The following is a 12111-nucleotide window of genomic DNA, read 5'->3' as shown; positions in this document are numbered from 1 at the left end:
TTTTGTTAATGACATTGCTGGCCTGTCTACTTTTACTGAACATCCATGGCAAAATCTGGCTTACGTTGATGATTCTTCAGAGCCCTTTCACCTGTTCCTCCAGGCTCAGAAATGCACTTTGTAGTTCCCCAGACATTCAACTCCTAAAAAAATTTGGCCTCGAACTTATCTACACATCTGTAGCTACTACAGGTTATGCAGTCCACTCTCAAAGCAGGAGCAGAACCCCAAAAATGGTCATCAGTATTTTGGGTACACCGCTGTGTGGCTTCACATCAAGCACTGGGTGAAGAAGGACATAAAACCAAAGGAGAGACTCAAAAGGAGGACATGCAGAGAGGGGAAGGGATCTAGAGTCACGGTGTATGAAGGATGCTGAGGTCCTTCAGTTAGAGAAACCGAGGAGAGACTCTGGGGAGTCTTGTGACTATATGCCTTTCCCCCCCCCCCCCCAAGCTTCTTCCTTAGGCCTAAACATTATGCCCAAGGCCTGATAAAAATCAGGGTCCTCATAAAACCTATAACCACCACAAATCTGGTTGAAACTGGGGGCTGAAAGAGCTGATAGCAGACACCTGGGTCAGCAGCTGAAGGGCAAGCGAGCATGCACCACAGCTGTGAGTCAAGCACCTTATCCCCTAAGTTGTGAGTGGGCCAAGGGCCCCTGGAGTTCTTTGGAATAGTAGTTGACTGTATGATAGGGTCTCTCTTTGAGTGGTGATATATTTTGGGGTTACCCGTACTGTAGAGGTCCTTCGTGCCTTGATGTCGAGGTGTATCTTGTCAGTTTGGATCCTTGGTAAGTGCCTTATAAATAAATAAGCTTTGTTGTCTTTACTAAGATTATACCTTTGTTTGTGAGCATGTAATTAGCCCCTCAGATGTAAATGTTGATCAGGCTTGGGTTTGAGAGTGACATCAGCTTTTGTGTCTGCTTTGAAATGAAGCATTCTGCTCATGAAAAGTGCCTTTTAATATTGTCAGCAACTGTGTCTGGTGCCTGTGTAAAAGTGTAGAGCAGTGAAAGGATTTGGGGTAGTACTTTCTACCTTGTTTCTCACTACTGAGTGGGTTAGCAACTGTGTTTTCTTATCAGATTGTCTTCGTTTCTTGCTACGTGATTTAATTTGGTCCCTTGTGCTGTACTTTGTCATCAAATTGCTTTTCAGCGTTCTTGAAGGATGTTCTTTCTGAGCAGGTAGGATTCCATCCCACTCAGATAAGTCAGATTCAAACTCTGAATACAAAGTACAGACATTTTAGGCTATTTCTATACCAAGAAATTAAATGGTATCTGGGCTGTAGATGCCTTATGCGTTCCTTTTTTTTTCTTCTGCAGTGTTCTAGTATGGTGTGGCTGTGGGTGGGCAGCTGGGAGAGGTTTGGAAGACAGTGCCTGTGGTCCTGAAATGCCAACAGTAGAATACAGGTGTCCCCATTTTTCAGTGAAGTGCTGGCTTGGCTTTTTGTCGTGAAAGAATGAAACTTCTGCTTTAGTCATCATGAAGGAATCATCGTTGTGTTCAGCATTTCACATGCCAATTAAAACCTACTCAGTACTTAATTTAATTTGCAGCAATTATAAGCGAGCATTTTGAATGAGAGATGGGAGGAAAAAAACCATCAAATACAGATCTTACATGTGTGGATGAATGTATACAGGCATTCCTACGTGGTACTGTTGTAAATTTTTTTTTTGTTCAAGTACAGTGCAGATTTAGGAGTGGAAAATGAGTAAAAATTACTCTCAGAGCTGGTTACTGGATGCAGGTCATGATGCTAATCTCTGTAGAACCATTTAAAACATGTAGTTTGTGGGGATTGTATCTTGAAAAAAAAAAGTTGAATGCAAAGCCCCGTGTGCTTGAATTTTACAACAAAGCTCTTCTTCAATGAATAACATAGAATACATTCTTATTCTTTATGTGTAGACCGATGATTATTGGAGGGTAACTTGACCGTATTTTGGAAAATTTTCTTATTAATTTGATTTTTGTTTCAGAGCATCCTTTTTCAGAATCACTAGATACAGAGACTTTCAATTCATTTCATTGCAAGTCTATTTTCAGTACATCCAAGTTACCTGTAAGTGGATACCATCAGGAATAACTACTTCTACCTGCAGTGCTATGCATATATTTTTCACTTTGCATGCTGTAATCGCTTTTCTAAATGACAGTCACAAATGCCTGTGAAGCTGAGTTCCTAACATTTTGATTTTTGTAAGTATCTGTTTTTTCTCCTGAGGAAACAGTTTTCTGATAGAAATTATAAGCATTTAATGGTATGAATGATGTTTGAAGTTCCCTGTAGAACTTCACAGATATGATGCTTATGTCTACAGGGTTCTGAGTGGTACTGGATAAAGAAAATGGGAAAGCAAAATGCTGTTTAATATTCTCATGAAGAGAGCTGGCTATTGGGCTGGAGAAGAACATGTCAGATGCAGACTGACCTGTAATTGCAATGAATGCATTTGCTTCCACATGGAACTGCTTAAGCAAATGAGTTGCTTCTTCTATGCCTGTACGTATATAATAGTATAGGTAGCCGGGTGTGTTGTTTCTGTGCAGCACAGGTGTGTTCGTGAGTGGAAAAATGCATGGATGAAGGAGTTGTGAGAAAGTGCAGAATAAGAAAATGTCAGACTTCTGGAAGTAGACTTTTATATTAACTAATTGCTATGAGAGATAAAGTACAGAGAAAATAACTTGAATTGGGTGATCACGAAGACCTAGGAAAGTACTTTTTTCCCAAGTTCATGGAATTAATATTCATTTTATATCCAAGAAACTGTGAAAGAATTAAGTTATGGATTTTTCTTCAGGCATGGCAAAGCAGGTGGTGTGAAGGTCCAATCTGTGTGCTGTTCTACTGACAACATGATGATGGCTAGGTTTGCACTGGAGAGGGAGAGGAGAACATTTGTTAAGAAAGGGGAGGGAAGTTAGATGGGGTCCTGGGCAGCCTGATCTACTGTTTGATTTAGTAGCTGGCAATCCTGACCACAGTACTGGAATTGGAACTGGATCATTTTCGAGGCCCCTTCTGATTTTTGTGTGTTGTAAGAGTGAGGTTTTGGAGTCTCCTTCTCTGGAGATGTTGAAGACCTGCAAACTGGAAAGGGAGATGCTTCGGCAGTGGGCTTGAACTTGATTGTCTCTGGAGGTCCCTTCCAACCCCTACAGTTCTGTGATTCTGTGTGAATGGCATCAAAGAAATGTGAGTATAACTGAGATAGGAAAATGACTCCATTAAACTCGAGTCACAGAGAAGTTGGAAAATGTTCCCCAAACACAAGTTGTGCAGAGAGTTTTGTATCTTCTTATCTATTGGATTGGGTGGAACGCTAGATTGATTTGGGTTGGAAACTTAATTATGGAAAGGAAGAAGGATTATGTCGAAAGATTTTGACAGCTGAGAGGAGGAAAATACCACCACGCTCAGTAACACCTTTCAAGGTGCTGGTGGTGTGGAGCAGAAATGTAATTGCAGAGTGTTTAAGAGATGAGAGAGCATTAGGAGTGTTATGGTAAGCTACACATTTGAAAACATGCTGTAAGACAGGAAGAGGGTAGTCATTTCTGAAAGTGAGATCCATTGTGTTTGAAGCAGTGCATACTGAGAGACAAAATAAGGCTCTTCATCATATTAGTGAGGCTGTCCTTTTCTGTGAAGCATTTGGCTGCTGGGGACTACGTTTATTTTTCCTGCTGTTCTCACAAGAAAAATAGTATTAAATAGTTAAAATCGTTCACCTCTACTGGAATTTAAAATTTTTGGGATGTAGCTGAAATGCTGTTGTCAATACATACACCTTTTTTCAGAAGACTAACGAAGAGTTTCTAACGATGACTTCTGGAGTAGTATACATTCAGAAGACTTTTTTTTCTCCCCATGTTGATGCCTCATGGTTTTTTAGTAGAGACCAGCTGACACATGAGAGTTTTCTCTCAAAATAAACAGGAGGATTCATGTAGTCCTAGTTTTTTCCATTTTTGGCATGTCATAATGATGTTAAATGTTAACTGAGATGATGGAATGTGCAAAGTTTAGACATAGTTTTTATTTTTTTAATTTGTTAATGGTATTCCTTATAGGCTGTTGGGAATAACTTGGGTAGATCTGTTGCGGTCATTGAAAACATGATGCCTTATTTGTCTACCTGTCTAAAGATTGTATTATTATACTTAATGCCTACAGCTGTTGAACTTCTGTACTAAAGTGTCAGTAGTTAAGAGTGTGCAATCTCTTATATGTTGTTCTGAATACACCTCAGGTGGATCTCAAATGACACAGAGCCTCAGAACAGCAGGGACTCTGTCTTGAACCCTTAACAAACAGATGAGTAGTATCTGTAAACTTATAAAATATGCATGGTTGGGGAAGTTGCTTATTTTCTGCTTGATTTGTTGTGCTCATTAATGTAAATGCATATACTTAAAATTTGGCATTTTGCCTTGGCAAATAGCTTATAGATAAAAGCAAGTTTATCCCTATAATTCTCCATGTATGTGTTTCAGCTGTTTCAAATGTATTGAACGGAGTTTCAAATGGAATAAGTTCTGGAACGTACTGAGAAACTTGTAGCCCAAGTTAGCTGTTAGGACTGAACAGTTCCTCTTAATGCTACAAGAACTCGTGCTTTTTGAATTAATGGATGGCATCTTTGGCATCTACAGATGTGGGCAGTTTGCTAAGTGCTGTTGTTATCTTTTCTGGCTAGGGTGAGCTTCAGTATCAGTTTTCAGCTGATTCTGAATAATATTGGAATTTACAGGAACAATTGGTTTTCAGACTAGAGTTCAGAAAGTTAAACACATGCACGACTTTCGAATGTGATCTTAATTCAGATCTATACGTCTCCTACTCCTGGCACCTTCCCATGATTCTCCAGAGGAGAGGAGGAAAACATATTATTTTAAGGAGTATTTGGTACTTATTAAAATTGCACGTACACCCGCCTTCCAAAGAATTTTGATTTACTGCAGGTTGTTCCTGCGTCGCATGCGGACATTTTTAGAGAACAGATTTCTTAACGCTGTGAGCACTGAATGGCTTCCAGAGCTCCACGATCAGGGAGCAAAAAAACCTTACATCCCTCATAAAAAGGTAGGAAACCATGCGATCTATAAGCCGATTTGGCAGAGGCAGCGGCTGTTGGTGCCAAGATTTGGTTCCTGACCCGCAGCTTCCTGTTTTTAAATCTATTAATTGATTTGCAAAGAGCATCTTTTGGAAACAAGGACTCCGACAGCCTGGCACAGGCTGGAGCTCCGCCAAGACTGCTCGGGAAGCTTGCCATGCGGGGAGCGAGCGAGCGCGGGAGCGAGCGAGCCGAGGGAAGAAAAAAAGGCAAGACTTGGCACGGCGCAGTCAAATCAGCTTCTTTTGTCTGCTTCCTCGGCTTGAGCTTCAGGAAAGAAAACCGTCCTGGGGTACGGGGAAACTCAGAACTTTTTTTTTCTGTTGGTTTTCAAAGTTAGCCGGCTTTTTAAGTCTCTTGGGTTGTTCGAAAGTGGTGGCACACGAAACGATGCTTGGTTGGCAGTGGTAAGAGAAATAAGACTTCTTTAATGAAGCCTCCACAATGTCAGATTACACACGTGTGAAATACGAGATTTGATTTCCTTTTTTTTGCGTGTGTGTGCGTGTCTGAGTAAACTGTGAGGGAGCCAAGTAACTTGGACGAATACAGAAGGGAATGCCTAAATCAAGAGGGGGAATTTGTTGTTTTTCTTTTTTTCCTTTTTGCAGCAACAAAAAAAGTTTTTGTCGGCACGAATGTGCTTTAAAACCAAATCTGACCTTCTCTGGAATGTGTTCAGAATGGGAATTTCAGCGTTTCTCTCATATGTGCTGCAGATGCTAACTTTTAACGGAATGTCCTTAAAGCTTCCGTCTGACTCAGCGTTGGAGTAAGAGTGGAGAGAAAGTTGGGTCGTCTTAACGCAAAAGTGAGTATGTGATTAAAGCAACAGTGTTTGTTTTGCTGCTCCGTGCTGACCCAGCTCCATCTCGCAGCTATCGGTGCCAGCACTGAAGACCAGCAGGGCAAGAAGACACCCAGACTGTGCCTGAAGGGCTGAAAAAAAGAAATGAAAGCCCGGCTGTTTTGTTACTGCTCTCAGATATCTCTTCCAGTGCATCTTATGATACAGCGTGTGAATCTGCCGAATTTTCTTCTTCTCGAGGAAATCAGAGGTGGGAAAATATTGACTACTGCCAAGGGAGGGATGTTCAGAGATGACGGAGCTGGGTTTGAACTGATGACGCTGGATATAGGAACTTCAGTGTGTAGTTACAGTGCCTGTTTGCTGTAAATTATGGAAAAATCTGCTTTTTTTCCCCCCCCTCCCCCCATATATGGATTAAAAAGATCTGTGACGACTGAAGCGTGGATGTCTTATGATTTCAATAAAATTAAGGACCTAAAAATCCATTGTTGGTTTTCTCCAAGGGTGCCTGGATTTTCAGTGAGACAGGTACCTTATTTCTGATTTCCTAGGAACAAATGCTAGTATCCTGCCTATTAGGCCTGAATGTGATTGGATTATACTACTTCTGCTGTGACAATCAGCACTGTTTTTTCAGAGTAACTGTAAGGCATAGATTGTTATGGATCGTCTTCACTTATAGTAAGTAACATGCTATCCTTAAAGAATAGATTGTTCAGCCTGTAAGATGTACTTCTGCAGCATGTCAGAAATTGTACATTTCCTCAATTCTTCTTGTGTGCTCAGGGAAAGTAAGAATCAACATGATTGAAAAGCATGTTAACAGATATGTTTTCCTTTTAAGTGCACATCGTGGCATTTTGATTACTAGACTACTAGAAATTCCTTCCCTTTTCCATTATGGGAAGGAACTTAGCTTCCTTAATATTCAATTGGCTTAATAAAAAGATGTGTCAGATTTTTCCTACCTCAGTGAGCCGTGTGAAAGATAATCTGGTTAAATAGTGGTTAAGCTGCTGTTGTGATTACCATGCAATTTACTGAAGCCTTTCAGTACGGTTTGTTAGTGAGTATTTTGAAGGAAGTGTCTCCATCAAATGACTTATTTGGCTTAGAGCATCATCAATAGTCTTTCCAAATGGTTGAAAAAAAAGTCGTGTTCTATAGGTAATTGCTAAACTGGGTATCCTACTATCGACTGCAAACTGATAGTGCAGTTGGTGAGAGTTCAGTTTTGCTTTCTGTGGGGCTGGGTTGCATGTTGTCCATTCCTGCACAACGTTAACGTGTGATGTGATCGGGGAAATGGAGCTGTGACGGACGCAAGTCTGCCCTCAGAATAACGTAGGAAGTTTGTGTGCCTACTCTGAAATCTATTTTCACTCTCTCTGGTTATTTTTATTTTTTTATAAATAGCATATGCTTTGAGACTACATACTGTGTTCATAACAACAACAAATGAGGGGAAAAAAATACACGCCCTTATTAAAAGTCAGGAAACAACAGAAAACATCACAGTGCTTCGGAGTGAAAACAAAGTGAATATTACAAGAACCGTATTTCTCCTCTGTGTACTTCAGTATATTTCATAAATAATTTCTCAGGTTTTTAACCCAATCAACATGTGGGTCCTCGCAGTGTGTTTAAAACTACATTTGTGTGAGTACTTGAATGTACGCTGGCACTTGAAGTTATTCTGAAAGCAGATAACTGCAGTTTAGAGAAGGTTATTTATCTTTGAAATGTGTAGTCAGTACACCATGCTTTCCTACCCTGAAGGTTTTTTTTGGCCTACGTAACAAGGAAAGTATTTTTTTCTATCTACTAAACACTTCTCTGTTTTTTCTTTTTTTCAAGAAGTACGTCCAAATATTATTTCTGTGAAATACAACGATTTGACAGATTTAAATCAGCATTTGAATTTCAGTTATATTGTTGTTTTTAGAACGCTGATAGAAAATTTACTTCGTGAGTGTAATTTTGTGTGATTTGTCATATTTGTGTATCTTATTTGGGAGCTATCGTAACTTGGATTTTTCTAAATATATAATCACGTGACTCATTATCACTGTTTATGATCCTTAATTATTAGTTAAGCTTAGTAACTTGAAAAATTCTTAATGATTCATTAATATTTATTAATGAGTTGTACAACTAGGCATACAAAAGTAAAAAATTTAAATGCCTTAAGGTGACATGTTTGGTGTGAAGGTGAGGATTTGGGTGTAGAGTTTAATTTGATTCCTCTTAAACTACAAAGGCATAGTATTATTTCACATAGTGGCATTGTGCTTGATGCTGTAAAGGGCCTGTGTCTAATAAGGGCCTATGTTTAATCTGCTTTGTGTGTATTAGGAATACATAAATCAGAGTTTACTCTTGTTTTTACTGGTTTCAAACAAAATGGACGTGTAAATGGGACTATAGTTGACAAATATATACAGAAGAAAAACAGTTTTTAACACATTCAACGTGTTTCTAAGAGGCTTCAATTGTTTGCTGTGAATCCATGTGTTTATTGGACAGGGAAGGAAGGCAGTTACCCAGTGTGACTCTAGATTTTGTCCAAATATGACTACAGGGGAACAAGGGAAGTGTTAAAAGTACAGCATATTCAGCAATGCCTCGGTTCGTGGAGAATGGTGAGGGTTGTCTCGATGTTCTGTGCATGGTAGGACTCCAAATTCCGCCTTTGGTGCGGTGCTCTTACAGTCTGTACTCAGTATTCTTGAACAAAGCTGTGAATATTTTAGCATTCTTTTCCATTTACCGTTACTCCTGAATAACTGCATATTTAGTAGTAGAGTACACGAGAAGATGTTTTCTCTCTCTATGGCCAGGAGTCATTATTTTAATAACACCATGTGTCTGTAGCACGTCTTCCTTCAGACCTCACTGTAAACCACAGCCATGTAGGTGAAACCAGGAGTGCATTCCTAATATTTTATCTGGAAGTCCAAGTGTGTCCAAGATGGAAAGCTGTCTGAGGAACAGCAAGAGGGCGGATGCGGTTTTTTTTATCGTCTGTACCTCACTAGAGCTTAATATAAATCTCCAATTTATAAAAACAAATACTTTATTATTTTAATTAAATAATATCTCCAGTACTGTATATCCGTGAGCTGGGTGTGTTACTAAGACTCAAACTAGTGTAGCAGTATCAGCTTTGGTAAAATATCTCTCCTTTATTCAGCTGAAGGAGTAGGCCGCAGGCTTTATCTGTACAGTAACTATTTTAAGTGGAATATATCTTTTGTCTAATGTAGCTGTTAAATAAACATGTGAGTTAAGTCACGTTGACACCCAGTGGGAAGAAATCAGCTCTAAGTGGTACAGCAAGCTGTCAAACAGGTAATGTGAGTCACTCTTTATTGGCCATGAAAGCAGCATAAGGCAACTAGTTCTAGCTGAGGTATCTGAAATAAAGATGTTTAACTTTCAGTGAGGTCACATACTTAAGACAGCTTACTTTATTTCAAGCCTTCCTTTTACATGTCAGCAATAATACATATAGGTGTTTGCTCTCTCACGATGCTTTACTTTCTGTACCCAGTTTCAAGGTTAAGAGAAGAGGAAACTAGGACAATAAATTAGGAGACTGAAGTACTAATTCTTAAGATTATATATATTTTTGCCTGTTACTCAGTTTACAGATAATGGAATAATCCATAAGGACTGATTGATCCTCATAATCTTGTGGAAATAATTGTAGTGACCGTGGAGATGATGTAAGTTTTTCTTCTTTCCTGTTGTAGATGTTGGTGTTTTGCCAGTTGTTTTCCTATGGCTAAATTATCCCTAATGTATGTCCGTTTTTAGAAGGCACTATAGCACTTCTTGTGTATTCTGCTGATTCTATGGGACTGTAAAATGTTTGCATCTCCCTTGATGCAGATGGGGATTTAATCAATCATCCATCTGCTGTAGCTGAGAGCTGTGGTTCTCCACTTTTTCTTGGTATTCCGTGTTCTCTTATGTTCTTGGAGGTGCCGTTTGTTGCAGCTGGTAAAACGAGTTGTCCACTGTGCATTTTCTCTTGAAAGTCATGGAGATATTGTGTTTTAAATGTAGATCCAATTTAGATGTTCCTTCCATCACAAGGGAATTAGAGATCTTGTTAGAAGTTCACTTGTTCAGCTTTGCTGAGTCACCCAGTCCTTTTTGTAAGGTAGCCAAGACCAGACAGAACTCACCTTGTTTCCTGCAAGGCTATAATTTCTTTTAACTAGGTTATTTTTCTCATAGTATAATAAAGGTTGACTTCCTTTTTGGTTCTGCTTTGATTTTAAACCTTGTGAAGACATAAAGAGGCTTAGATCTTGTCAAGTGTTTTTGACACTGGAAAGGAACTTCCTGCTATGCCAGAGCAAAACCCATTCTGTTAAAGAGAGAATGTGAGTGATATTTAGAGATAGTTGGCTTTCCTTTAGCTGTTGATTGATGTATAAAGGTTTTGCAGAGTGGAGGCGTGTCCAGTACTCTTTACGTTACAAGTTCTGATGTCTGTTGAGGTTGAGATGTACCCACAAAAGCAAAATAAGATAAATCATTCCCTTTTCTTCAGCTTTTTTTTTTTTTCTAGTAAATGTGAAAGATATGTTTGAAGACGTTTGGTATGTTTTCCATACTCCTAAATATCTTGAAATGGATTAACTTTTATTTTTTTCTTCCTGAGTAAATATGAATGGGATACTTCACACTCATGGCCATTTTTCCTCTATCCGAGGTCATATATTAAGAACTTGATTGTAACTATTGTTCTAGTAGTGTTAAATTCAGATGTAAAATAGCTTCTCTTGAGAAGAGTATGGTGAACTCCCTCCTTTGGCATTCCAGTCTGACTTCTTAAGTCTGTGGGTCCTGCTTAGTTAATGTAATCCTATGGATTAGTCCAAGTGTACTTATGTATGTAATGTAGGGCTATGTTTAAAGCTCTCCTAGAGGCTGGAGGCACTATTCAGGTTATGACCTCTTTCTATGATACGTATACAACCTTATTTCCCAGTACAATTGGTAGCATTTGGTGTTACAGGTATAAAGGTGACCACATAAAGGGAGATAGGAAAACTGTTTTTTCAAGGGGAGTCTGTGAGTTTTCTGTTCACAAAGATAGCAGCTCACCAGAAGTTTGCATCAGTGCTGTCTTCATTCTTGTCTCTGAAACGATGGATGTGAAAAGAGCTCTTTGAGAGGTCTTTGCAGAGGTGACAAGTATGGCCCAGGGCATACAGGAGAACTTTGGAGCTACAGCTGAAGCCAACTGAGATGCTTCAGAGCACATGAAACGATACTGAGCATTTAGAATTCCTTTCTTCTTCTTTTTTTTGTTTTATGAATGAAGACTGGAGACATGTTTTAGAAATTTTTTTATTAGCAGGTATTTGATTCCCAAAGTCAGTTTATGCAATACAAAGGACCATGGCCCTACAAATAACCTAATCTGCGTCATGAGTAATGACAAAATAATTAATGAATATAGGATCAGGATCCCTTGTGGTGTGTCCTCTTAGTCATACATTTTGGCATCCTAACATCAGCCTCAGTGCTTTTGTTCAAAGCAGTGTATTAATTTGCATATCTTTTGTTTCTTTTTTTCTTTCCCTCTTCGTCATATCTTTTTCTTCTTCTAACCTCTGCTATTTTCCATTTCAGGATAACTGATTTATTTTCTGGCAATTGGTTTATCTAATTCCTCTCTATCTCCATTTTTCCCTCCTTCCTTTTCAACAATCAACACCGGAACACATCTGTTTAAAGAAAGGATCCCTTTCTCAGTAAGGGGTCTCAAAGAGGATTCATGGGGTCTGAGGCATCCTCTACCTATCTCCCTATGAAGAGGTGAGGCTGATCTTGGACTTCAGAAATGCCAAGGGGTCAAGAATAGGTATTTGAGTTCACTGCACTTATGTTAGGACTGCTGTATTCTGAAGCTGTTCTCTGCACCCTTCAGGGCTGTTCTGTGGTTGCAGGGCACAATAGGGGTGTATGAGAGCACAAAAAGGAGATAGGTCTTGAAATGTGCGTCTTGATGTGTGTGTGAATTGGTATCATTCTGATAGCACAGAAACCTGCAGAAGTAGCTTTAAAACGCACAGTGTTGCTGAAAAGTGATATACTCTGATTTTCCCTGAAGTCTTTTGCTTCAGCCAGGACA

At 39.2% G+C, this 12111-nt stretch overlaps 1 protein-coding gene across 2 annotated transcripts in view; it reads left to right on the top strand.

Annotated features, from left to right (window-relative positions):
* The window catches only part of MSRA (methionine sulfoxide reductase A), a 265726-nt gene that overhangs the window by 9467 nt on the left and 244148 nt on the right, over positions 1-12111 (top strand). The window contains exons 1-2 of one of the 2 annotated variants that reach the window (XM_065730529.1): positions 5771-5957; positions 6025-6204. The exons of the other annotated variant lie outside the window; for it this stretch is intronic. Of the exons in view, the coding sequence (XP_065586601.1) occupies positions 6099-6204 (106 nt within the window). The 5' untranslated portion in view covers positions 5771-5957; positions 6025-6098. Of the gene's footprint in view, positions 1-5770; positions 5958-6024; positions 6205-12111 lie in introns of those variants that run through there. 2 annotated transcript variants of the gene reach the window in all.

Source organism: Cyrtonyx montezumae, unplaced genomic scaffold (genome assembly GCF_038088225.1).
Source record: "Cyrtonyx montezumae isolate F1298 unplaced genomic scaffold, pur_monq_1.0 scaffold_13, whole genome shotgun sequence".
In the NCBI taxonomy this organism is placed as follows: domain Eukaryota; kingdom Metazoa; phylum Chordata; class Aves; order Galliformes; family Odontophoridae; genus Cyrtonyx; species Cyrtonyx montezumae.
This window is presented reverse-complemented; position numbering and strand designations above follow the sequence as displayed.